General features: G+C 54.4%; 10 protein-coding genes across 10 annotated transcripts; 4 read left to right on the top strand and 6 right to left on the bottom strand.

The window, feature by feature from the left end:
• Window positions 1-112: 112 nt before the first annotated feature.
• W97_06099 (uncharacterized protein) lies at window positions 113-610 on the top strand (the record flags this gene model as incomplete). Its single annotated transcript, XM_007784110.1, has 1 exon — window positions 113-610. The coding sequence occupies one exon, from the start codon at window positions 113-115 to the stop codon at window positions 608-610; it is 498 nt and encodes a 165-aa protein (XP_007782300.1).
• A 386-nt stretch (window positions 611-996) lies between these two features.
• Window positions 997-2,734, bottom strand: W97_06098 (uncharacterized protein; the record flags this gene model as incomplete). The annotated part of the gene is made up of 2 exons (XM_007784109.1): window positions 997-2,506; window positions 2,568-2,734. The coding sequence occupies 2 exons, from the start codon at window positions 2,732-2,734 to the stop codon at window positions 997-999; spliced, it is 1,677 nt and encodes a 558-aa protein (XP_007782299.1).
• Window positions 2,735-3,961: 1,227 nt separating this feature from the next.
• W97_06097 (ribosomal RNA small subunit methyltransferase NEP1) lies at window positions 3,962-4,794 on the bottom strand (the record flags this gene model as incomplete). The annotated part of the gene is made up of 2 exons (XM_007784108.1): window positions 3,962-4,438; window positions 4,495-4,794. 2 exons carry the CDS (start codon window positions 4,792-4,794, stop codon window positions 3,962-3,964), a joined length of 777 nt encoding a protein of 258 aa, XP_007782298.1.
• A 1,440-nt stretch (window positions 4,795-6,234) lies between these two features.
• Window positions 6,235-8,039, top strand: W97_06096 (NADPH oxidase; the record flags this gene model as incomplete). Its single annotated transcript, XM_007784107.1, has 4 exons — window positions 6,235-6,565; window positions 6,618-7,135; window positions 7,192-7,713; window positions 7,764-8,039. 4 exons carry the CDS (start codon window positions 6,235-6,237, stop codon window positions 8,037-8,039), a joined length of 1,647 nt encoding a protein of 548 aa, XP_007782297.1.
• A 732-nt stretch (window positions 8,040-8,771) lies between these two features.
• Window positions 8,772-10,462, top strand: W97_06095 (uncharacterized protein; the record flags this gene model as incomplete). The annotated part of the gene is made up of 4 exons (XM_007784106.1): window positions 8,772-8,938; window positions 9,038-9,058; window positions 9,113-10,169; window positions 10,241-10,462. 4 exons carry the CDS (start codon window positions 8,772-8,774, stop codon window positions 10,460-10,462), a joined length of 1,467 nt encoding a protein of 488 aa, XP_007782296.1.
• Window positions 10,463-11,173: 711 nt separating this feature from the next.
• Window positions 11,174-13,141, bottom strand: W97_06094 (uncharacterized protein; the record flags this gene model as incomplete). The annotated part of the gene is made up of 6 exons (XM_007784105.1): window positions 11,174-11,221; window positions 11,289-11,781; window positions 11,841-12,013; window positions 12,075-12,355; window positions 12,453-12,527; window positions 12,583-13,141. 6 exons carry the CDS (start codon window positions 13,139-13,141, stop codon window positions 11,174-11,176), a joined length of 1,629 nt encoding a protein of 542 aa, XP_007782295.1.
• Window positions 13,142-15,463: 2,322 nt separating this feature from the next.
• Window positions 15,464-16,654, bottom strand: W97_06093 (NAD binding Rossmann fold oxidoreductase; the record flags this gene model as incomplete). The annotated part of the gene is made up of 1 exon (XM_007784104.1): window positions 15,464-16,654. One exon carries the CDS (start codon window positions 16,652-16,654, stop codon window positions 15,464-15,466), a length of 1,191 nt encoding a protein of 396 aa, XP_007782294.1.
• A 666-nt stretch (window positions 16,655-17,320) lies between these two features.
• Window positions 17,321-17,819, bottom strand: W97_06092 (uncharacterized protein; the record flags this gene model as incomplete). Its single annotated transcript, XM_007784103.1, has 2 exons — window positions 17,321-17,733; window positions 17,786-17,819. The coding sequence occupies 2 exons, from the start codon at window positions 17,817-17,819 to the stop codon at window positions 17,321-17,323; spliced, it is 447 nt and encodes a 148-aa protein (XP_007782293.1).
• Window positions 17,820-19,484: 1,665 nt separating this feature from the next.
• W97_06091 (acyl-CoA dehydrogenase) lies at window positions 19,485-21,022 on the bottom strand (the record flags this gene model as incomplete). Its single annotated transcript, XM_007784102.1, has 2 exons — window positions 19,485-19,871; window positions 19,925-21,022. 2 exons carry the CDS (start codon window positions 21,020-21,022, stop codon window positions 19,485-19,487), a joined length of 1,485 nt encoding a protein of 494 aa, XP_007782292.1.
• A 2,246-nt stretch (window positions 21,023-23,268) lies between these two features.
• Window positions 23,269-25,681, top strand: W97_06090 (uncharacterized protein; the record flags this gene model as incomplete). The annotated part of the gene is made up of 6 exons (XM_007784101.1): window positions 23,269-23,293; window positions 23,358-23,427; window positions 23,495-23,566; window positions 23,620-24,040; window positions 24,098-24,326; window positions 24,378-25,681. The coding sequence occupies 6 exons, from the start codon at window positions 23,269-23,271 to the stop codon at window positions 25,679-25,681; spliced, it is 2,121 nt and encodes a 706-aa protein (XP_007782291.1).
• Window positions 25,682-26,140: the final 459 nt, after the last annotated feature.

The raw sequence follows: 26,140 nt of genomic DNA, 5'->3' as shown, positions 1-26,140 counted from the left end.
CTTCCCACCCACCCCCATCCTCCGCCTCTCCAAATGCCACATCCGGCCCTACCACCCCACCGACGCCGCCCCCATCGCCCACCACGCGAACAACCCCCTAATCAGCCGCTGGATGGACAACATCTTCCCATCCCCCTACACGCTCTCCGACGGCATCAAGTGGGTCAACTACAACCTCTCCCTCTCACCGCCGCTGAACTTCGTCATCGCGGACCCCACCACCTCCCTCGCGATCGGTGGCATCGGGCTCAAGCCCGGCACGGACGTGCACGAGCGCAGCGTCGAGGTCGGGTACTGGCTCGGTGAGGAGTTGTGGGGAAGGGGTGTTGCGACCGAGGCGCTGGTGGGGTTTGTGGGGTGGGTTTTGGGGGAGCGGGAGTGGGAGAGGGTGATTAGGGTACATGCGGGTGTGTATGGGGGGAATGTCGCGAGTGGACGGGTGTTGAGGAAGGCGGGGTTCAGGCTTGAGGGATGCTTGAGGCGGCATGTTTGGAAGGAGGGGAGGCTGTTGGATTTGGAGGTTTATGCGGTGTTGAGGGAGGAGTGGGAGGGGCGGGAGAGGGAGAGGGCGGCAGAGGAAGGACCGTCCGCTGGGGAGATGTCGATATGAACAGTATTCGGTACGGGAACTCGGTGAGAATGCTTCAGACCACTTGATCACTGCCAGTTTTGCATAGCACTTAAGAGGCGGACCGGATCTTGCGTCCCGTGGAGAGACTTGAGAAAGAAGTTTATGATACAACGAATGACCAATCCGTGGGGTGAGCTTAGAGGAGTGACCGCGGTTGCTGCTAGGTAACGGGGCTGTGGTAACCACTGTACTTTGCGAAAAACTGATAGATAAATGCCCCCCTCGTAGGAATGCACACAAGAACACCAGCATCTAAAGAATCTCAGCTCTTCTAACCGATGCAAGTCTATGTTCGTGAAGCGTAAAATCTCTCAGTCATGTGCTTCCACCTGAGGATTGCTAGCATGCTTCAAATTGGCCCGCCGCTACTGCCCCATAGCAAAACTCACCACACTTCTCTTCCCGCCCCTCCCCTCAATCATACTCGGCGTGATACCCCTAACCGGCAAACTAGCCACACTGGCTTTATCTACACTCTTCTCACTCTTATACGGCTTAACAGTAACCTCGCTCTCCGCCTCCTCAACTACATCAGGCCTCACCACCTCCAACTCCTCTCTCCTGCTTGCACTGCTCTTCCCGGACGATGAGCGGTGGGAACGACCTTCGCTATGCTTTGAAGATTTAGAATGCCTCGAGTGCTTCGAACTCCTGCTATGCGACGATCGTCTCGACCCAGCATTCGAGATACTATCGCTGGGTGCAACACTGTCGTTGTCGTCGGGCGAGATGGCATACTCCTCGTCGCCGCGACCGATGATGCTGCCGATGATGGACGGTGCTTTAGACTCCGGCAGCGGCACCTGAGACGCAGAACTCCGCCTGCTGCTATGTTTGCTGGCTGCTGTGTACGAGGACCTGGCTTTCGATCTGCTGGAGTGGGCGGAGTGCTCGCTGGGGGCCGGAAGCGTACGTGGGAACTCGTCGGGGACGAAGGTGGAGATCAGCGTGCTGCGCGTTTTGCTGACTGTGCTGTGTGCGACGGTCGGGATAGGCGAGGAAACGGAGCGTTTGGCGGAGCGGTGGCTTCGGGCGCTGACGACGGAGGCGGCGGGGATGTACTCGATGGTTTGTTGGGGCGCCTGGGTTGGAGGGACGGAGATGTAGGTCGGGCTGTGGTAGCTGCGAGCTGGTGCGGCGGCGATTGCGCGTTGGTATCGGTCCGGAGTGCTGTAGAAGGATTCGGTGTCGCTGAAGTTGCGGTGAAGGCGTTTTGCGTCGGGGGACTCGTACGTTGGTTGAGGCTGGGCCTCTTGCAGAGGTGCTTCGATAAATTTGTGCGAGGAGGCTTGAGATGCGGCATATGCTAATGCTTCTGCCCTGGCGCTGTCTTCTTCGGCCTTGCACATTGCGTACGCCACCGCTGCGCCGGCTGCTGCGCCGAGCAGTGTTCCGATAATCTTCTTGCAAGCGTCATCTCCTCCCACCGAGATGTTGCTTTGCTGTACTACAGGCGCTGAGACACTCCTTGTCAAGCTCAGCGCCTCGCTTCTGGTCACTGCGGACGGAGCTATGCTTCTAGACGCCGCAGGACCGGCGATAACGGAGCCCTTCCTAGCTGTTCTCACCGTACTGCTGCTGACAACACTGCGTGCGTCTCCCAAGCTCTCAGTAACCGACTTTCGCCAGGTAAGGACCCGGCTGTGCCCAACCACAGAGCCTGCTTCTTCAGGTGTCGAGTCCTCTCGGTATACGACTTCTATGCTGTTGCCATCGAAGTCCAGGACTGCGGCGTTGAAGTGACCATTCTCTTGGTCGCGAACTCCGGGTGCGCCGTGAGGACGGCCACCTGCATTCAGAGCTGCTGTATAGAAGTCGCGGACGGCGACCCGGCCGGGCGCTGAGAACGCTATGTGTGCAGCCCCCGCTTTGATGCTGGACGGATGTCGTCAGTAAACAATATGCATCTTCTATCTTCAGGTGATGGTAAACTCACTTGGGTGTTTCTTGGCAGAGGAAGAAGTCGGCATCGTCGATTCCCAGACCGATCTGGTTGCCTTGTTGACCAATGAAACGGTATCCCAAGGGCTGTAGAGCGGACAGGAAGAACGAGCAGGATGTTGGGAGATGAGAGACAGTCAGACCGATGTGAGAAACTGGCATCTTGCGGATGATGTGGAAATAAATATGTAGTTGTGATGGGACGGATGATTAACACGGGGAAGCACACAGCGGTGTGATAGATGAGGACGGAGTAGCACAGTATTACAGCGCGGTGAGATGAGATGGGAAGCGGAAACCGAACAATAAAGACCGAGACTTTAAAGATACGCTTTCCTCAACAGTACCTCTCCCCCTTTGCAGGACCGAGACAGGACAGCCCACATGGCGTGAAGCGGCTCCGGAATCCCACCATTGACGGCAATCTTCCATCTCGCCCCGTCCATCGTGTCTGGCCATCAGGGAGTCCCGTGTCCGCGCCCACAAGGACGATGCCACGTCCGGCGTCTGCAGCTAAACACAGACAAAACGTGGTTGGCTACGGGACGGCGCGAAATCCAGCCAGCCGCTTGTGTTGAATGGGGGAACATCTCGTCGCCTCACCAAATCTTCAGAGGATGTGGGTGGGTTTGGGGAAATTCTCGCTTCGTTGTGGGGAACAATTGCTCGCCTCAATATGGTAACATTCGCAATACAGCTTCCGATTTGAGCGGAGGGAGCAGACAAAGGATCACGCCCCGAGTGGAGTGAGCTGTCCTGGGCGTGCCGAATTTCGCGGTGGCACGCCTCATAGCTCCACACAGGTGAGAACTCATGCTTGTCTTGAGATTGAGTTTTGACATACAAGCCAGAGGCCCAATGTTACACAGTTACGCAGTCGATCGTTGATGAAATGAATTGCACAACATAGTACCTGCATCTACTGGCAGGTGATACCGCAGTGCACCCCCGCATGCGCATACAGCGCTGTACAAGATTGCCCGAAGAGCAGTGAACATGACTATACAGCTTCCCCACAACCCCACTTCTGGGACCGTTACACCCAGTATCGAACCCTCAACGTCGTAGCTAGCCCGGCCTAAAGCCAGACCCAGAAACACAAGAGAAACATAGAATGCAGGAAGCAAGTTGAAGTGCTTCCGCGAGCGTTAACGCTTTGAGTCTGTTGAAAGCCTGTTGTTTTGGTTGCAAAAACAGAGACCGCTCCACAGAACCTCAAAGCAGCGAGAAGTCACGCCAAAGCCTCTGATGTTGGGATCGCAGCTCTGACGCGATTCCCGTGTCCCAACTCTAAACTGCAAGACCTATGCTTACTTTCTTTTGCTCGCGTGGCGCACGCTGAGCAGCTGGCGACTCGGCCGGTCGTTGGTTCATATTGTCCCGATGGTGCTAGATGATGTCCCATACGTCCTCTGCGGCGTGGCAGAATTTGCTGCATGCCACGCTGGCGCTGAGGCTGTAGTTGCTGATACTGATCGCGTCATCCTTGTATTCGTCCGCAAAGTCATCTTTACCTTTCGCCATGGCGCCAATGAAGACGCATATACTCTCCTTCGGGCCAAGGTGTTCGATATAATCCCGTACTCGTACCACTTCTGCATCGAAGCTGAGCGTGACCTTTCGGCAGTTCGGAGGGAGGTGGTCCGTGATTGGGTTTTTGATCACTTTCAGCAGCTTTTCTTGCGAGGTGGTCGATCTGATCGAAAGGCGGTGGAGTAGCTGCACCATCAACCCTGCAAAGCGCTTGAAGGTTCGTGGTATGCGGACTGTTGGAGAGACTTCGATAAGAACGCCTTTTGCGGTGTGAATGTATATCTGAAGTTTTCCGGCCTTGTTGATCGGAGAGTCCAGAAGCGTAAGAAGGCACTACATGCATCGACGGTGAGCGAAGAATTTGCGATATGGAGCAGCCTTTCTCGCACCTGATGTGTTATGTCCGGTCGCGCGTCGCTAATATCCCGACCCATCTTCCTCATAACACCGATGTGTTCGTCGCTGTTCAGCAGGGAGTACTTGTCGTCCTTACCAGCACCTCCGCGGGCAGGGCCGTGAGAGGCTTTGTAGGTCTCAAGGCTAGCATTTGACAACACAACGATGAGTCGCTGAGTGTCCTTGTCGTTCTCAGGAATGGGAACATGCTGCTCTGCGACAAGCTTCGGTAGCGATGGTGGAGGTAGCGATTGGGTCCCTGGAGGCAGCGTAAGAGGCAGGAAGTCAGTCATAACGTCCTAAGACGCAGACGCGCAACGTCTGAAGCGGACAGAAAAGAACACAGGCTGAAGCGCAATGCAGACTGACTGATTCTTTTCTTCTCCCTGCCTTGAGACAATGAGTGTCTCAGGCCGTTTGTGGCCTCATTTGACGCTTCTGTAAGTTTTTCCCCGCCATCGGGGGATGCTGCTGTAGGCGCCATTTCCTGTGGACCTCGTACGATGAAATCAGCGGCGCTGTGACACGTTCGAGGAGCTCTCCAGCTGTTCGGACAGGAAGTTTATAATAAGTGGTTTGTCGACGAGGGAAATGATTTCAGGGTCCTGAAACGTGGTGCTGCATGTCCGTGGCGTCCCAATGGGAAAGATTTCTCGCTTGAGGAGGTCGGTTTGGTCCGAGAACTCTCCGCAAATCCAGCAACTTGGACTTCATCGCTGTTGCCGCTCACAATCCTCCCATGCTGTCCGATAGACTATCGTGGAACTCGAGCGTCAAGATCCGTTCAGGCAGGATGTTAAGTTGGCCTGTCCGAGTCTTCAGCGCCATATCCGAACTCAGATAGACCTGGATGAAGCCGTTACAGATCATGAGCATTTGCAGTCACGTGAGCAACCTCTCTAGTTGCTGCAGACTCGCGAAACGATGAAACTCTACGGCGTCGCAGATATCTGTTCCTGCTACATCCTCCCCTGGCGGATGAGGTCAAACGGAACAGAAGGATCAGACATCAGCTGGGGTCTGCTACCACGCCTGATATATCGTTACTCTAGGCATTCGACCCACATTTATGAGGTCTCACGGTAGGCCTGCCGACGGTGACCATGAGTCTTCAGGAATGACTCCCGTCGCATATCGAACGCGCGGTGTCGCGTGTCCATTTAATCCTGTTTATAAACTTTCAAAAGCAATGGAAAATCCCTTGAGCTCCTGCTGCTGCGGCAATTGGCGGTGCTGCTGTTTCAAAGGCGCCTTGCTGTAAGTTAAGCGCCGACGCCTGACGCGCAGTGTGGTCCAGTCAACCTCTTGTCCCACCACAATTCCTGCGTACATTTCTTGAATCCCATCCGAGTCCTTCGTCTTGCCGCTGGCGCTTTACCTCTCCAGCCTGGGCTGGATGAACGCCCGTCCTCTCATTGATATGAAGAAATTTGATCCTGTGCTGGCACTACCACTGTAAGTCTATGCGGTATACTATCGACCGCTATACCTGGACTGACAATGGCTCTCCGTAGATACATTCTCTCCTCGAGCCTACCGCTGGACCGTCTGGCCACTTCAGCAGGTTTCTGAGGCCAATCGCTCTCCGTAATCAAGTGATACCCAATTCTGTAAAACCTATCGAGCTCAAGACCAAACTCTCAATCACTACGTACTAGCACGACTGGAGTAAGAGACTGCTTCCGATGTCAACCCAAGGCGACTTGAGGTCACGATGGACGCCCCTCACAAAAATGCTTATGGCGGGCGAGATGAGCGACGAGCCTCCGAGGGAGTTGTTCCTGCGAGAGAGGATTGACAGATGGATGGTCAACGAAGGATACAGAAGGCTTTTTGTCGGTGTCTTCATTCTACTGCATGGAATGGTTTTCGCCTTCGGCCTCCTCAACTACACTCTCAAGGACAATCTCACCGGCGCCAGGGCCACCTTTGGACCTACTTATGCTATCGCTCGTTCGGCAGGCTTGGTGCTTCACGTCGATGTCGCGTTGATCATGTTTCCTGTCTGCCGCAACTTAATATCTCTGCTGCGCCGGACGCCGTTGAACGGGATCATCCAGTTTGGTAGGTTTAATCTATACATGTCTGTTCTAATATGGCTAACAACTGAACATAGACAAGAACATCGCTTTCCACAAGATGACGGCTTGGTCCATTGTCTTCTTTTCGTGGCTGCATACCATAGCCCACTGGAATAACTTTGCCCAATTTGCAGCGAAGCAAAAGCTCGGGTTTAAGGGGTTTGCACTCGTAAACTTTGCCACCGGACCTGGATGGTCTGGCTACATCATGCTCATAATTCTGATGGCTATTGTCGCCACAGCGATTGAGAAACCTCGACGCGCTAACTTCGAGCGTTTCTGGTATACTCATCATTTGTTTACTCTTTTCTTCATATTCTGGTCCATGCATGGCGCATTCTGCATGATCAAGCCCGATTTCGAGCCATACTGTGCGGGTACCGGCGTGTTCTGGCAGTACTGGTTGCTAGGTGGGTTCGCATATTTGGGAGAGCGTATCGCTCGCGAAGTGAGAGGAAAGCACAAGACTTTCGTGTCGAAGGTCATTCAACACCCCAGTAACGTTGTGGAGATACAGATCAAGAAGGAGAACACCAAGACCAGAGCTGGACAGGTAGAGTGTACCTTGAACTTGAAAACCCAAACACATGACACTAACTAGAGAATTAGTATATATTCCTGTGTTGTCCGGAGGTTTCAATCTGGCAATATCATCCATTCACCCTCACCAGTGCTCCTGAAGAGGACTACATCTCGGTCCATGTTCGTGCCGTAGGAGACTTCACAAAAGCGCTAGCCATAGCCCTTGGATGCGACTTCGAGAAACCGAAATCGAAGAAGGAAAGAGGCAAGTCAATGGTTATAGGCGTTGCCGACGACGCGCCCGGGAGGGATTCGCATTTCCGCCGGATCCTGCCAAGAGTCTACATCGACGGGCCCTTCGGCAGCGCCTCAGAGGACGTCTTCAAGTTCGAAATCGCGGTGCTGGTGGGTGCTGGCATCGGTGTTACGCCCTTTGCATCCATCCTCAAGAGCATCTGGTACCGCATGAACTATCCGCAAGGGAGGACAAGACTCCGCAAAGTCTACTTCTTCTGGATATGCCGAGACTTTGGGTCTTTTGAGTGGTTCCGCTCTTTGCTTTTGGCCATCGAGGCGCAAGATCTTCAGAATCATATTGAGATACACACGGTAAGCACATGATCCATTGGTGAACGAGGACCTAGCTGACAATTTCCAAGTATCTTACGGCCAAGATCAAGATAGACGATGCAACGAACATTATGATCAACGACGCGGATGCTGAGCAGGACGCTATCACCGGACTTCGTGCGCCCACGAGCTTCGGGCGTCCGAACTGGGACATGGTTTTCAAATCCATCCGCAAAATTCATGCTCCAGCAGAAGCTGGCGTGTTCTTCTGCGGACCGAAGCCCCTGGGAAGCGTGCTGCACATCAAGTGCAATATGTACTCGGAACCTGGTTTCAATTTCGTTTGGGGAAAGGAGAATTTCTAGACGGCGCCGTCAAATCTGCGAAGCTGCTTGGCATGTGGTATTTCCGGATTGCGAGAGTTGCAATTTCACCGTTGTATATCTAGAGCATAGACGCTCAGAAGCTTAAAGTAGCTGAAGCTCCTAAGCTTCGCCTTCTGTGCTGCTGCACTTCATTCAAGCTGATCGAGGCTTAAAGATCTTGAAGAGCCCTGAAGAGCCGCATGGCCAAGCTTTCGATTAGTGCGAGCGGATGTCGGTCCGCTCCATGCCAATCTTGCCGAGTAATTCCATTCCGTAATGATCACTTGTAGGTAACGCTCCATATCGGACGGAGCCGTGCAAACTCGCAACAACAGACTCAACGACCACTTCATACGAGTAGACGATTGCTGCACCAAAAGACCGGCTACTGCGCGCCATTGGGTTATTTCAGCCCTAGCCGTTCACCCGTTATCATGACGCCCGCTCGGCCTGATAGCCGATGACCTCATCCAACCCATATTCAAGGGTCGATCGAAGCTTCCATGCAGAAAAAAGGCCGCTCGCCGCCGCCGTATATAACTATCCGATGAGAAAGGCGGTGGTTTGCACAGAATAACAATACCAGCACCCGGCTGTCAGCTGGACTGTTGGCCTTGTAAAAGCAATTTCTGCAGTCACTGCTGTAGATTAAGCTTCAATACTTCTTTCTATCAGCCCGTATATCTTCCTTCTTCAGCCTGACTCCGGTTGCTTGCTTTCTCAGTCACCACCATGGCCGACGTTGAAAAGAGCTTTTCTGAACCAAGGCCGCCGACGGAGCCTTATCCCGCTGGCAAGATCGAGATAGACTACATCGCGGAGAAGAAGCTTGTGCGGAAGCTTGACCTATACATAATTCCAGTTGTGATGCTATTGTATCTGCTCAGCTTCCTTGATCGGTAAGCTATACACTCCCAGAAATCCGCGCACTCTTGAATCTTCAGCCTTGGGATCAATTGGTCTATTTGACTGTTGCACAAACACTGACAGAAGCGCAGAGTCAACATAGGCAACGCACGGTTTGTCCCCTCTACCCCTAATCTCAATGCCTAGCACCCACTGAACGATTCCAGATTATACGGCCTAGAAGAAGACCTTAATCTAACCAGCAACCAATTCCAAATCGCCGTCTCCATCCTCTTCGTAACCTACATCCTCTCCGAGCTCCCCTCGAACCTCGTTCTCAAGAAGCTCCGCCCCTCGCGCTGGATCGCCTTCATCACAACCGCATGGGGCATCGTCGCGACCCTGACCGGCGTGGTCCAGAGCTATGGCGGCCTCATCGCGTGCCGACTTCTCCTCGGCGCCGTCGAAGGCGGCCTCTTCCCCGGCATGGCCGTCTATCTGACATTTTTCTACACGAAGCGTGAGCTCGCGCTGCGCATTGGCTACCTCTTCGTGAGCGCCGCTCTAGCAGGCGCATGTGGAGGCCTCCTAGCTTACGCGATCGGCCACATGGACGGTGTTGCGGGCCAGCGTGGCTGGCGCTGGATCATGATTATCGAGGGCCTACCGACCTTTGTGCTGGGGATTGCGACATGGTGGCTGCTGGCCGACAATCCGGAGACAGCGTGGTACCTGACGCCCGCCGAAAAGGAGCTGATGATCTTGCGCCGGAGTCGCGAGGCGGGGCAGACGACCTCCGCACAGGAGTTCCACTGGAACGATGTCCGGGCGGCCTTGAAGGACTGGAAAGTGTGGGCGTTCTGCTTCGCGCAGTTCGGATCGGACACCATGCTGTACGGCTTCAGCACCTTCCTGCCGACCATCATCCGCGGCATCAATAGAACCTACTCGAATGCCATCGTGCAGGTGCTGACCATCCCGTGCTATGCGGTTGGCGCCATCACATATCTCATCTTCGCCCGCTTCTCAGACAGGCAGCAGCGGCGCGGCTTGTACACCGTTCTTTTCGGGTGCGTATCGATCATTGGCTACGCGCTGCTGATGTCGGACACGCCGAGCGGGGTGCACTATCTCGGGTGCTTCCTTGTGGCTCTGGGCCTATACGTGTGCGTCGGCTTGCCGCTGGCGTGGCTGCCGAACAATAATCCGCGGTATGGGAAGCGGACGACGGCGACCGGGCTGCAGCTCACTATCGGTAACTGTAGCGGGATTATGTCGAGTTTTGTAAGTCACCTTCAGGCGAGGAGCCCAAGTGATCACACAGTACAGCTCACTGACTCTTTTTTTTTACACAGCTCTATCCTTCAAGAGAAGGGCCACGCTATCTCCGGGGCCACGCTGTTACGCTGGCGATGGTCGCTTGGGCGGTTGTCGTGTACGGCTTCATGTGGTGGTATCTAGCACGTGAGAACAAGAAGCGTGCGAGAGGCGACTACGATGACAAGATCGCTGGCATGAGCGACGATGAGATAGCGGAGCTGGGCGATAGAAGTCCGAAGTATGAGTATACGATATAGTCTAGACGATTAGAGATGACACAGTTGATGAAAAACAAATTCTTCGAATGCTAGCTACTTATAGCCTCACCTGCCTAGATTGTGACTGGTAGTCTACTGAACGTCGTATGTTCCTTGGCCGCTGCTGTGGTGCCTTTGCAACCGAGATGATGCTGGTTGCTCGCGTACACACTGACCGATCATTGCCCGCGTGCGTCTCTCCGGAATATGGACATCCTCGTACGTGATGGGCACAGAAGCGCGGCCGTCTCTTATACAAACCTCTAGGTGGAAGAGCCGTGATTAGGAGTACCATTGTAGTTATCCACTGGTGTTTGAAGGCGTGAGGGTAAACGCGAAATATAAAAGGGATGCAAGCACACGGAGGCAATGTGCACGAAACATTGATCAAGCACATCTCGAGGTGTACGATGAATCATTATGATTAAACATGCTCAGCATAACATCCAGTATAAGCCCCGTATCTATATCGCGCCGCTCTATGCCTCATAAATATGGCCTCTATATGCGCCTGGGTATCAAAGCGGTTGGATGACCCTGAGAAGCGCGGCCGCCTCTAATGCATGTACCTTCGTAACGCCGTAAAGACGAAGCGGGGCCGTGCCTGCGCGATGCCCCAAAACATTGAACCGGTAGTGCTGAGCACGATAGACCCTGAAACCTCGGATAGCTGATGTGTGTCTCCTCTTCTGAGCGCCGAGCCTTGCTCTCCTAAACTCCGAACGCCTGCACGGCGAGCTTCCCTACGCAGCAGAGATACTGACAGATCAGATGTCGGCTGGTGGGAAGGCGCTTGAGTCGCAGAGGTATCTGGGATGGGCGGTACTCCCTTCATCGGCGCCTCCGTATTCTCCCCTTTCTCCACGCTCAAGCTCCTCCTAAATAACGTGCTCGCCGCGGAGCTGAGCCTCTTCCCAATCGCAGGAAACGCAGTCCTCTCCTTATGCGTATACACCCTCGACAGTATCATGCAGAGCGCACTGACAAACAGGCATGCGCCGCTCCATCCCTGCACCGTGTAGTAGTTCCCGAACTTCTGAATCAGGAAGCCCGCGATGACGGGCCCGATCAGCGCCGGGATGGCAGCGAGGGTGTACATCATGCCGGTCCATTGGCCCAGGCGGGCTTGTTGTGTGGGGTGCGGGCCTAGGATCCAGGCTACGGATGCGGGAGGCAAGCCGATGACGGAGCCGGAGAAGATGCCGAAGAGGACAACGAAGGCGATCGCGGCGTTGAGCTTAGTAGCCAGAGTCCAGAGGATGAGGATTAAGAGGGAGGCGACGGTTGTGACGACTGCGTGGACGTTGACGGCGCCAAAGCTGCGGATGATCAGTGGGGGGTTTTTTTGGTAAAGCCGGCAAGGATAGGAAATACTTACTGGTCGCTGAGCCAGGCAGAGCCGACGCGGCCGACTGTGCTGGAGACGTTCATGATGCTGAGGAGCCAGAAGGTACGGATGGCGTCCTTCTGGACTTCCTGTTCGCCTAGAGTGACATCGACGAAAGCACCAGGGACCTGGTCTCTGATGCCGAAACCGAAATCGGCTGCCCACTGCAACCATCGACTGTCAGCGCGATGGATCTGCAGAAGATTATCCGCAGATGTTACTTACCTCTTCAAGGCTGAAGAAAACTGCGTAAAAGCCCAGAAACAGGAATGAGATGGACGCAGCAAACCAGCAGAAGCTGGTGTGCTGGAACGCAGACGTATCCACCCAGACTCGCTTGGAAAGCCATGCTTCGGGCTTCCGCCAGATTTGAGCGGGATCCGGTACTGCGAGAAGGAATGAAAGGAGCGATGTAAAGCCAACGACACCAGCAACACAACGAACGGCATTGTTGAACCCGATCTCTGCGATGAGGTACTTGGTCATCACTGGGTAGATGAGACCCGCTGTACACAACACGTTAGCGAACGGAGTGGTACGTGGGAGGACATTCGAACTGGCCTCGACACGGGACGCATAGGACTGGGGCAAGGATGCACTTACAGATGCTGGCGCCAGACGCCACAATGCCGATTGCGAAGCTCTTCCTCCGCTTAAACCACGTTGCTGCAACTGTCGCTAATCGTCAGCCTGAGAGACTTGAGATTGTGCAAGGTGGGCATGCCTTGAGAACTTGAGACAAAGAAGCAAGCCATCCCAAGGCCAGTGATAAGGCCCTGGGTGAGCCAAACGAGTCCATAGCTGCCATCGCCCTGTCCTCCATTCCCGCTGCACAGACTAAGCATGAACATGCCCAGCGTGACAAAAATGCCACCAATTCCAGTAAGCCAGCGGCTATAGCCGGCGTCCAGTAGCCGGCCCACAACGAAGGAAAGCGATAGCACAACAAAACACTGCGTTGAGCCGACAAGGTTGAGGAGGAGCACGCCCGTTCCGGCTAGCAGGTGCTGCTTATAGTACGACGCGAACGTTCCGTAAGCGTTGACCAGTCCCCAGCTGTTGAACATGAGGAGGAAGCAGCCGAAGAGGGCAGTATACGCTTTCCATGACTTTGGCCATATTGGCTCGTCGTCAAGGCTGTAGTGACGATCGAATCCAGGAAGAGAGGCCTCCTCGAGACTTCGCGGGCTGATGCTCCTGTCGGCTATCGAAAGAGTGGATTCTTGACTCGGTCTTCCTGAGGCAGGAGGTTTTTCTCTCACACCTGAATCGGATGAACGCCTTGGGCTCATGATAGGTGATTGGGAAGTTTGTTTCTGTATTGATAAACTTTAAGCCGGGGGCTTAACAAGACAGAACGAGGTGGAGGAAAGGGTCCAGATTATATGGCTGGAGTTGAGGTGGATCTATGCGGGGAAAGAGATGAAATTGCCGTATAGCCTTTGACGTGGATGCTATCCCCAGTATCACCCTGAATGGCCGCCACTGGTGTTATACAACTGTGCCATCGTCTCAGGCAAGTGGCTCAGATATAGCTGCTATCCAGGACCGGCCAAAGTGGATACCCGCCAAGGGCTCGTTATCGGCGAGTAAAAATTGTCAAATAGCCCATACAGCATACCCTGAGGCAGAACGTGGAGGCACAAATGCTCCAGGAACGGATTACTCAACCTTGGGCAGCGCTTGCCAAGACGCCATGCCGGTCCCATGGTTGAGGTGGAGGGTTCGATGAGGCAAAGGAACGAAGGAGGGTTCAGCCGATAAGCTTTGTGGGACTGCCGCGTCGCCGCTTGTCGTTTCGTAGCGAACTTGTACCAAATGTTCGATCAGCTCATCGAACATATATCTTGGCGCGAGGAAAGGTCCTCCCCTGCTGCCATTCAGCGCCTGCTGCCATGCGGCTAATCGGCTCGTGCGCCGATAAGGGTGGGTTTGTGGTCGTTTCTGACGTATATACTTGCGTGCCTCTGTGTGGTTGAGAACATGCTCAGATGTAAGGGAGGTCCCGACTGACGACGTTGGAAGAAGTGGAGCGGAAGCACCCGCCAAGCAGCTCTTTGTCTGCTTGCGTGTGCGGCCCGGCGCCCGATCCCTCAGTCGTTCCGCGACGCCACCATCGTAGTGGCTGGGCAGTACACCGTCCGGAGGCCGATATTGAGACCAAAGTGCGGTCTTTGCTCACCTCTCCTATGCCAAGCCGACCGTGATACCTGGAGTACGTATCTCTCCCTCCCTTTCGTCATGGGAAATGCCGGCCGCTGACGCAGTACATTCCGGGAGGGTATCTATGGCGTCTTGGCTCTCCGCTGCGCTGTTTCACCTGCGAGATACCCACCGCTACTGTTCAGCAAAATCTGAGATAAGGTGTTACCCGTACGCATCCACCACGCAAGTCTGGGGGGAACGTACATAGTTGTACAGACGGTGTACACCGCCCCCAATTGAGCAAGCTCATAGTGAATTTTCTCCATGGATGTCCTTGTTCAATAGTCTATCACAAAACAGCTCATTTGTGAGTCTACGTAGTGCAATCAGCACAGCCTCTTAGGCTACCAGGCCCCAAAGTGCCAGCAGTCATTATGGTCCGTTCGAGGACATCTAATCGCTAGTGTGAGCATGATAATGCTGTTCGCCGTAAGCCTCATTGCTCACGGTGGCATTCGGTGTAGGGAGTGGAGACGACGTCATATTAAACGCTCTTGCTCCTATTCGCCGAAACTGAAACCAGGAAGGTATCCAAATATCACAGCGTCGCAATTGCTGTGCCAGGCAGACACGCAATTGTTGTGCAGCGCCGTTCAAACAACGGACAAAGACCCGGGTTTCGTGTGAGGTGAGGTGGTTGAACTTAAGGCATGCGCCAAGCGTGATCAGCACGATCCACTGCCTCTTCCCGGCGCAGTCAAGATTAAGTCCGACCCAACGGCGTTTTCCAAACCAAAACGGTCACCGAGATCTCCGCCTGTTCGGGAGAGGCTCCGGAGATGAGGCAAAGTTCGGCATGCAGATCAGGTAGAAGTGTCCAACTTGAAGGCCCTTCAGCACAATGAACAATCCTAACACCGTCAACCACTATGTCACGTGCAGACGAAGGGGAGTGGACTGCGACGGCATGCTGCCGGATTGTACGTCCGCTGATTGGGAGATCTGGCCTATGAGTTTACTGATATCGAAAATTTACAATTGCACTTAGGGAGGATGGCTCTCGAGAGGGAGATACAATTACCCCCCATGAGCGCTGAACAAGAATTTGGAAATCAGCCATTCTACGTTGGTGTTCTGCGGCCTTCTTGTATGGAGGAACATCAAGCTGTAGGTCATTCATCCCGAACTCTCCAGGAGACGGGGGCGATTTGGTGGAATCTCTCGACTGACAAAACTCCACTGTAGGTAAACAATGTACTCGCAGCGGGTTCGTCTACGCAAAACAAGTCGATAGGGATCAGGATCAGGATCGGCAGAGTAGAATGTAAGACCGCTTGAATTATCCACTCCCCGAGCGAGCCCATATATACGCGTCGTTTCGTAAACTACCATTCATACAAGGAACTTCCAATTACTCCTTTGTTTCCATCCCATACAATCGTCCGCAGGAAAGCTGTTCCAGAACCCCTTCACTCTTCCAGAGAACGCGATGGTCGTTTTCCAAGGCCGGAGTGTTCATACACAGCATCTATGCTTTCCATTTGCGCGATGCTGTCCTCGTTCGGCACCCAACATGCCGGCTCTTTCCCCTTGATACGATCGACGAAAGCCTCCATCTGGTAGCGGTACGTACTCCATGATGGCCGTCCCCCTTTACCTCCAGACGTCTCCACATCACCCCATTTCGGGCCTCCCTTGTACTGTTTCTTGACCGTGGTCTTGCCAGTTGCTTTCTCCGTAACCGAGATATAGTGGTACAGATGCGGCATCATCGCATTATAGAAGTAGATGACCGCCTTATCCGTCTCCACCTCGATAGCCGGAAACTCCCAGGCCCTGGGAATGAAGCCCGAGACCCACGAGCGAGCCAAGTCCGTGTACACCCGGCTCTGCACGATATCGCCGCGCTTGTCCTTGAACAGCAACGTCGTATGCATCCCAGCATCCACGCGCTCGTCCTTCTCATACGGCCGCGCAACCGCCGAGAGGACCTTCACGGGCGTCTCGGCATGCAGAGCGTACCGCGTGAACGACAGCGCGTACGTGCAGTCCATGAAGCTGCCGCCCGCGAGGTCGTACTGCCAGCGGATATCCCCATGGGGCACGCCCGGGCTGGCCGTCATGCGCGAGTCGGTGGCGATGATGGGCCCGTATTTGCCGGAGTCGATGATCTCGCGCCAGGCGTGGGCTGCAGGGTGGAACTGCCAGTGGAAGGCCTCTTCCAGGACCTTCCCGGTCTGCTGGGCGGTTTCGACGAGCTTTCGAGCTTCCTCGCCATTTGAGGTGAAAGGCTTCTCCAGCAGGACGTGCTTCCCCGCTTTCAGCGCCTTGTGGGCCCACTCGTAGTGCATGCCGTTCGGCGTGGAGACGTAGACGGCGTCAACCTCTGGGTCGTCGAGCAGGGCTTGGTAGGAGCCGTAGGACTTCTGAAACTTGTATTGCTTGGCTGTCTTCTGCGCGGATGCGGCATCACGGGACGCAATGGCGTAGAGGATGACATCTGGGTGAGTCTCGGCGGGGTGGAAGGCGGCCGCTGGATTGATCTGTGCTGTCGAAAGGACACCTAATCTGATAGCTCCTGAGTTCTTCTTGGGAACAGCTTCCATCCAAGAGACGGCATATTGCTGCAGGAACGTGTAGGCTTGGACAATGAGAGCCATATTGCAGGAACAACAGCTAGAAAGTAGACAGGAAACGAACTCGACAGATGGCAACTCTGGAATGACTTGGACGCTGGGAATCAATTGCAAGACCTTCTGAGGCTTTCAAGGGCTCCCCGTGCCGTCAGCCTGCTTCCAACCCGTCTCTGCATGCAATGATGTCTCGATGACGTTGGATATCTTGCCCAATTGCAATGTCTCCTTCAAGCATCTTCACTTCACCTACCGTTGCCTTAGCGGCAAATCAAGATATGGGGATGCACAATGATCCCTTGTACTAGGATGGTGGTGTCGGGAGGTTGAGAGCCCTGGAGCTCACGCGACAATCCGGAGCGTTCGCCGGATGGCCTTTATCACGAAAACGCCAAGCCCCCAATTCCCAATAAGTAGACGAATGAAGACTCAGGGTCGGTGTTCCAAGTAAAGTCATGAACCAGTGGGTGCTGTTGAGCTTTGTATTGTATTAGTATATCTGACTGGTATATGCTCATCCTTTACTACGGCTTGAAAAACCGATGGCATCCCACGCCCGGAGATACGGCGCCACCAACCCCCAGCCAGCCCAGCAAGCCCAAATCAACGCTAAATTACTACCAAGAAAGAAAGCAGATAACGCCCATAGGCCCGCTACATATGACCACTCGCTAAAGAATCTAGCACTGTCCCTTACACGCCTCTAATTGCCATAGTCCGCTCCGAGTTGAGCTTGTTGGCGTTGCGCTCGTGGCTCTCTTTCTTGCAGTCCTCTAGTCCTTCGCACTTGTGGTCCTCAAGCAGCCGATGCTTGCCGCAGAAGTGGCCGTTGCAGAAGCCGCAGTCACCAACGATGCGCTGGGCCGCGTCTTTGCATTCCTTGTAGCTGCAGCGTATCTTCTTGGGTGCGCCGCCGCGGAGCGGTAGTGCAAGGTGCAGTGTGGATTCGCGCGCGATCGCGTAGTCGGATAGGGTGGAGTCTGAGTCGCTCAGGTGCTTGCCAGCGAAGACGAGGCGGAGATCCGAGGATGGCAGGTTCGTTCGGAGAGCTAGTAGGGACTTGAGAGTGGCGATCGATGTGTTTGATGGTATGGACAGTGGTATTGCTGGGGAGGAGTCAGAAAACGGCTTCCCGGAAATGTGAAGGGCTGAGCTTACTGTCGCCGGTGAGGTTCTTGACAAAGATCTGCATGACTGCTTCAGGTTCTACGCTGGATGACCGCGATGAGATTGAGGAGAAGCTGTTGGATCGCATGACGGAGGTGGTGGTGAGTGTAGTAGCGAGTGTAGTGGCGAGTGTAGTCGTTGGGCGGAGAAGGCTGATGCGGTGGACGGGTGGAGGGACCGCAAGATACGGAGTAGTGGCTCGGCGGTGGTACGTAGACGGCTTGGAGGCGGTTGAGGAAGTAGGAAGTGGCGGCTTATGTAGATCCTGAGGCGACGAGGTGAGTAATCGGGGGTTGAACGTTGCTGGAGAGCGGTAGAGCGGGTCGACGGTGTTACGACGAGTTCAGAGTGAAGACAGGAGGACCAGGAGGCAGTTGACGAAGGCACGAGAGCATTCACTGAGCTTACTTATCCCTCAGGCGCCGTCGAAGCGCGTGGCTGGGCGAGGTGATGGGCCAAACTTAAAGCGTGTAACTTACGCGGAAACTAGAGTCGGAAATAAAGCCCGTGGTCCTGTCGGAGTGCTTGCCGTGGTTTCCGTGTTCTTTATGCGCCGCCTTCAGGAGCCGCGGCCGTCAGCGGATGCTGTTCCTGAAATGCCATTTCGATGATTCGCGCAGCGATCAATGCTGAGACTCTTGTCGGCCATGAGCGAGTCGTCGTTGCGTGGCGGACACGTACGAGTCCACCTGTACACCGAGCCCTAGGTGGCCAGTTCACCGCAGCTGAGAGCCACATCTGTACCTGTAGGAGGAACCACGTGGACTTGCTCGTCTGGCGCAGAGCTGCATCTAGGCGCTGTGTTCGTGGATGTTGAATTTCCAGTGTGCTGAGGCAGAAGTCACCGGACCAAACTTGAATCAGCGTGGGTGTGGGTAAGGTTTTGCGAGTCGCTTTGTCAAGCTGCCGTACCATGGTTCTATGCCTTCTATGGAGGGTTCTACGCCGTCTTCAGCATGAGTAGTGTCCATACCGAGTGAATCATGGTCCACACAACGCAGGCGAATTGGTCACCACAGAGCTGCGACTCAGCTAGAGCTGCAAGCACACGGATACGACAGCGCTGGTACTATTACCCCATGATTTGGGGAATCAAACCTAGCGATGGGTTGCTAAACAGTACTTTCTGTATCCAGGATACCTTCCAAGATTGATGCACTAGAGCGGTCAGCTGCTAAAAGGTTTCAAGTTATCTAACGCCTGAGTACAGTGCTGTGTTATTGCAGCTGTCACACTACACAACCAGCTCTATTGCAAGTCTATGTCAACTATGTTAGATTGCAATAGCGCCTGTGCCAAGTCAGGCAGCTTGTGGCATTATCATTCCACCAAATGACAGATGTCGCCATGCTCAAACTACGACTCCGCGCTCACCCTTGATTTAACGGTCCATGAGATACAGGAAACTATTCGGTTGCAGGACGTAGATGAAGTGAGATGCTCAAAGCGAGACGTCAGGAGCGGTGTGAGTTATTCGAAGGTGGGAATGATGGCTGGAAACTCATGATATTGGTTATTGTGGACATGGTGAATTCGAGGCTTGATGATTTCGGAGTCTGGCGATCCCTGTCACCCGCATGCCCTCCTACAGCATACTTTTCGGCATGTCCTTCAGCGCTTGTCGCACTCCCAGGTCCGCTAATATTTCTTCGGTCCCTCCAAGTATAGCGTCGAATTTATCAACGGAAGGTCAGCTTTTCAATATAATCAAAGGGATGAAGAAGCTCTTACATGTCCGATGGAACATTTCCACCACCTTGCCCATGCCACCCTGAGTCAAACCCCTTCCACCGAAGATATTGACAGCCTCGTCCGCAATCTCATGTGCGGAGCGCGTTGCGAACGACTTCAGCAAGCCGATCGGTCCGCTGAGCAGCTTGGCTTGCTGCGCGTAGCTCATCGAGCACATCTGGTACGTGATCTGTTCCAACCAGGCCTGGTTGGCTTCAACGTGGGATATCATCTTCGCGAGCTTTTGCCGGATGGTAGGTTGAGCAATCAGCTTTTGCTTGAAGACGATGCGCTGGTTTGACCACTTGAGGCACTCTTCGACTACTGACCGCGACTGCCGGATTACCTGGAGCGCAGTTTTAGCCGCCAGAGACTTCGTTGTATTGGCAAGTGACTTACCGCGCAGGCCATCATCCACCGCTCATGGTTGAAGTTGCTCATGATGACCTGGAAACCCTTGTCCTCCTCTCCCATAAGGTGGCTCACAGGCACCTTGGCGTTCTCGAACTGGATGTACGTCGTGCCAGCCGCGGTCGAATAGCTCGTCTTTATCAGCTTCGTCTCGACTGCATCACTCCTCTCGATGAGAATGACTGAGAACCCCTTCTCCGTCTTGCATCCTGTCACGAAGTAGTCGCACCACACTCCGTTCGTTATCCACTTCTTCGTTCCATTGACGATGTAGTGTTTCCCGTCCGGCGTCTTTTCCGCCGTTGTCCGTATGCCCGCGACATCACTACCCGCAAAAGCCTCCGTAATCGCCAAACATATCTTCTTCTTCCCGCTCAGGCATTCCTGCGTGATCCTCTCCTTCAGCTCCCTATCATTCAGCCACTGCCTCACCGCCGTCAAACTAATCGTCATACCCGCCATATTCCCATCCTGAAACCCCCTCGCGTTCGCCCTAACCAGCTCCTGAGCCACCACCAAGTCATGGAAATAGTCGAACTCCTTGCCATCCACCACGCCCCCCAGAATCTCTCGCCCATACAAATGTTCCCCCGGCCCCAACCGCATCGCCAGTATGTTCGTCTCCGCCATGCGGTCAATCAGCTCCTGCGAGATAAACGTGCCATCCTTCTCCTTCTCCTGCGCCTCAGGGTAAATATACTTGTCATTGAACTCGCGCATCACCTTCTGCAGCCGCCGATGGCTCTCCTTGTAATACGGGCTCCTGAACTGCGGCCGCAGCCACAGGGGCTCCGCGTAAGGCACGGCGCTGAGATCTCCGGGCTTCTGCTCCAGCACTTCGGCCTTTTCCCCTTCTAGGGTGCCGACGCAGAGCGAGGAGTATTTCTGCAGCACCTCCTGCCGGTGCAGGTTGTAGAAGGCGGTCGTGGCATCTTGGCCCGCGACTTGGGTCAGCACGACGGAGCCGCCGGGGTGCGCATCCACGAAGTCGGTCAGGTCGTAGACTTTGTGGTCCACGATGCACCAGAGGTCGTCAGCGGTGTTGTGTTGCGCTACGGCGTCGCGGGTCAGGGTTTCGTGGGGCATTGTGAGTTCGGAGGCGGGGAGCGGCGGGATAAGGAGAGGAGATACGGATTCGACGAGGGTTACGGGTTCTGGGTGGGGTTGAAAAGCCGACAGGCGTGCGAGGAATGGTAGCAATGGCTTTCAACACTGAAGAGAGGCTCAAAGGGACTTCAAAACCCTTGCACTGCGCCAAATCCGGGGTGCATCTGCAGCGTGGAAAATGCGGGATGCCGAGGTCGACTGACAAGCCGAGGCGCGCCAAACTGCGCGCGTTTTATTGGTCACATCCAATCTTCACTGAACACACTGGACTGTTCTCTGTGTTTAACAGTAGTGTCGCAGGAAGGGCACAGGGCACCCGATCTTGGTATTGATAACTCATAGTTTTGTAGCAGGAGTGCTTTTTGCAAACGGAGTTTCGAAGAAAGCACCGTGTATGTTACCCTCTGCTGCTCCTTTGTAGCGATATCTTTGCCTTGGCATTCAGTCACCAGTGTAGACTCTGGCGGAGTCAAGATCCTCTGCAGCATCCTATTCACTGTCTCGGGGCTAGCACTATGGTCCCTTTGTCAAGCAGCTGGCACGCTTAGTAGTAAGTGAGACGTACCGCGAAGTCTTGCTCCGTGTCTTGAGTGGTCCTCCCATTGGCAAACCTCACCGTGTCCCGGCAGTGTCATATCCAACGGTGTTTGGGGCAGCAGGCGGTATTGGCAAGTGCCTCGTTCGAAAGTGTTGTATCAATTCAACTCGCTGCCTGTTACTGCAGCTTAGGGTGCAATACTCATTCTTGGATGGCCGCTTCCGATTACCGCACTGGAGAGCCGCTCAGGGTCCTCATCGGAGCTCCAAGCTCCTCAAACTCGATCTTCCTCCTCTTCTTCTCTAAAGTGCTGGAGCACGGAGGGACTAGGTTGGCACGAGAGCAGCGGTGAATCTGTCGATCAGGACTAGTAGGGTTGCCAACCCAGTGCCGCAGCAACAAAGGCCCGCGAACCGAATTCTCCGCCAAACCCGTGAACTGGTTATAGAGCACGCAACTATCGAACGTGAGTACAAGCTAAGAATAAACCACACTAGTTTATCCTTAGCTTTTTAGGCCTAGGTCCGATAGCCTTGTGCTCTATATCAGTCTACGGATTTGGCAGAAAATCCTGATTCACCGGCCTTCGTTGCTGTGGTACCATGCGGTCTTAAGGTAAACATAATCGGCTGGCTACATAGCGGCCAGTACATGCGTACCTCGCCGAGGGGCAACCGAGGATTGTGTTCAGTGAGAATACATTCAGTGTATATTCACGATCATATCCATCTAACACACGCAATCGTACATTAGTGGCCTAAGCCCTTGAGTTGTGTTGTTGATGAGCAATTCTTGAGGCAGGAAGATACGGCAGGAAGCAATGGCGAATGTGGAGGCGGGGAAACTCGAGACTATATGACGGGAGCGGCACCAAGATGATAAAAGTCTCCAAATCTTAAGATGACACTAGGATTTTTACCATCGATCTGAGGCCTTGCCAGATACGAGAAAGCAGTGAGGTGTGAGACTCGGATTCAAAGAGACATCAGACGTTTTCGACTTATTGCAGGTAGGGCTGATAGCTGAGGATTGATACCTAGGTAGTGATGTCGCGCGGGAAAATGGCCTCACCGCAATCATAGAACTACAGGCTGCACCAACAACAATGCTCCCTTTAGTATCACCGTAATGCTCCACAAGACGGTCTGAATAGCTTACTTAAGGCTTGCTATGTAATCGTTCACTTTTAGGAGTTGTTACAGCTGCTAATCGTAGATTACTCTGTGAAGTTGACGGCGAGAGAGCGCCGAATCGCCTTCGCGGTGAGGCCATGTCCCCGCCTGACGTGGCAGTAAAGAAGGAGGTCAACTTGACAAAGAATTCGAAAGTGGTGGTTTTCGAGTCTGACGACTTTCGTCAGCCTGGCGGCGGCAACATCCGCTCGAGGCGTGTCAAATCTTGGCGCAGTGCGTGGGTTTCGTCAACTTGAATCTCGCTTTGACCGCCGCCTTTCTGCTCTGTACACGCACGCTCAACCTTCAATCCGTGTCGCCTCTCGGGACAGTATATCCTTCCGAGCCAGACTCGTGCTGCTGTAACATCGTCTCCCTCAATCAGCCGCTTCGTGTTTCTAGCCCATACTCAGAATTTGCTGCGGCCGCCCGCCAGCTCTTGCATTCGAACAAAGAGCTCTAAGCGCAAGCTGTCCCCTTCTTCAGTGCTCCTCGCCCTGTGACTTTTACTAGTCATGGCTGCTCCGACTCAATTGGCGTGTAAGATACTCGGCCGTATGCTAGCCTTCGCTTCCCATCGCTAATAAGTATTCCTTTGAACCAGACCGCACCTTGAAGGGCATCAGTGTTCTGAATGCGGCACCAGTCTATGAGTCTCTACCAGGTTTTGAGAGGTCAGTCGCACGATCTTGTCACTGCCCTTACTTATTCTCTAGGGCTGGAAGCTAACACTTCGACTAGGCCCGAGGGCAACTTTCGATGCTGCACTTACTCGCCAGATGGCCGATTCTTTGCATGGGCGTCACCTGAGCAGTAGGTGTCACATGCATGTACAGCCAAAATCACTGCTGACCGAGTCGAACAAGGGTTTCAGTCATTGACGCCTCCATCGGACACGTCGTTACCACGCTGCCCACCGAGAATGTCTACGAACTGGGCTTTTCACCACTGGGCACATTCATAATTACATGGCAGCGTCCTACGAAAGATGCGGAAGGCAACACAACAAAGAATCTAAAGGTCTGGAGAACCATCGATGACAATGCCGGAGCCGAAGGGGAGAGGAGCGTTGTTGGGCAATTTGTGCAGAAATCCCAGACCGGCTGGAATCTGCAGTATACCTCTGATGAGAGTCTTTGTGCTCGGGTCGTTACGAACGAGGTGCAGTTCTACCAAAGCGCAGATTTGGGTACGGTCTGGAACAAGCTTCGCGTGGAGGGCGTTACAGACTTTGCGGTCGCTCCAGGCAGGAGCCATTCGGTTGCTGTTTTTGTTCCGGAGCGAAAGGTGAGAGAACGAGACTTGGACAGACGTGCAACCCCATGCTAATATTCTGTGTTACAGGGCCAACCAGCCGCAGTCAAAGTTTTCAGCGTTCCGCAGTTCGCCTCGCCCGTCTCGCAGAAGACGTTCTTCAAAGGAGACAAAGTGCAGTTCAAATGGAACGATATTGGCACGACATTGATAGTCCTAGCCCAGACGGAAGTCGACAAGTCAAACAAGTCCTATTATGGCGAAACCAACATGTACATCCTTAGCACCAGTGGTAGTGTTGATGCGAGGCTATCTTTGGGTGAGTATACTATGCACCAGATGTGTTCAGCTTTCCTAACAAAAACTGCAGACAAAGAAGGCCCTGTCCATGACGTATCGTGGTCGCCCAACTCGAAGGAATTCGGAGTTGTGTACGGCTATATGCCCGCAAAGACCACTATCTTCAACGCTCGGGCCGTCGCAACGCACAGCTTCAATTTGGGTCCCCGCAACACTATTCTCTTCTCTCCGCACGGTCGCTTCGTCCTTGTTGCCGGTTTCGGCAATCTGGCTGGCCAGATGGACATTTACGATCTCGAGAAGAACTATGAAAAGGTGACCACCATCGAGGCGAGCAACGCCAGCGTCTGCGAATGGAGCCCTGACGGGAAATATATCCTTACTGCTACGACTAGCCCCCGGCTGCGGGTAGACAACGGCATCAGAATCTGGCACGTTGGCGGAGGCCTCGTGTATAACGAGGACATGAACGAGCTTTATCACGTCTGTTGGCGCCCTGAGCCCCCTCTTCTCCACCCGCCCGAGGACCCGTTGCACCCTGTCCCAATTCCGCACCCATCCGCTCTCGAATACCTCGCAAAGCGCAAAGCGCCCTCGAAGCCTGCGGGCGCGTACCGGCCGCCTGGCGCACGCGGTACATCCACACCGTTGCACTTCAAGCGCGAAGACGAAGGCGGCGCCGCGTTCGTTAACGACGGCATCTCCTCCACCAGCGGCGGCATCAACGGCTTCGGCAAGCCGCGTAGACGCGAAGTTCCTGGCGCCGATCCCGCCGAGCCTCCCCTGCCGCCCGGCGCGGCTCCAGGCGGGGGCGTCAGTCTCGCGGGCTACGACGCAGGCGACGGAGAGCTCTCGAAAGCAGCGCTGAAGAACAAGAAGAAGCGAGAGGCGAAGAAGGCGAAGGAAGCGGCGGACAAGGCGGCGGGCTTGGCTGTTGACGGCGACGCGGCGCCGCCGAATCTTGCGAGAAGTCCGGAACGGAGGGCTAGGGGAGGGCATGAGCGGAGCAGGTCGAAGGGAACTGGGAAGTTGGAACTGAAGGGCGGATCGGCCGCACCCAGGGACGAAAATCACAATCACAATCAGAACAGCAACCACTCGCCACAGGCCCCGCAGCAGCCAGGACGGATAGAGATCCCGCCGCCACCATCAGCAGCGGAACTCGAGACGCCAGATCTTACAGTTACATCGCCCGGCGCGCCTTCCCCGCAGGAGAAGAAGAAGCGCTCGCTGCTGAAGAAGATCCGGGCGATCGAGGACCTCAAGATGCGGCAAGCGGGAGGTGAGAAGCTGGAGGATACGCAGGTCAAGAAGATTGGGACGGAGGTATCGATTAGGAAGGAACTGTCGGCGCTGGGTATTGATGATGCGTGAACCTGTGCTGCATGTGGTTTGCTGCGGCGCTTCTACGCATTTCTAAGGACTGATTGCGCATCTAGCGGCATCGGCCGGCGTCCGGCGCTTCATGCGCTAGAAGAATGGTGTTCGTGCGGGCCGGTATGGCGGCGCGCTTTATCTTCATCTTCATCCACAGCGTTGCTGGCGCTGGCGCTGGCGCTGGCGCTTTCAGAGGCGCGGCGTTCGGTTCTGGGACCATGGTCTGTTGGGAGCTCAGACACGGTTACTGAGATGCCTGGGTGAAGGCGACGTATTCCCGAACCACCCAGACGGTAAGACTAGAAGAAGCACATTAGATACTCAAAGGCTTGCAACCCGTTCATGCATGCTCTCAATAACTGTCCACGAATTTTGGCTCACATTATGTGTGCACGCGCAAAATAGAGCACATTAGCGGATCAAACGGAACGTCTTGACATCAACAACGCAAGTGAT

Source organism: Coniosporium apollinis (assembly GCF_000281105.1).
Source record: "Coniosporium apollinis CBS 100218 chromosome Unknown supercont1.31, whole genome shotgun sequence".
NCBI classification, from domain to species: domain Eukaryota; kingdom Fungi; phylum Ascomycota; class Dothideomycetes; genus Coniosporium; species Coniosporium apollinis.
This window is presented reverse-complemented; position numbering and strand designations above follow the sequence as displayed.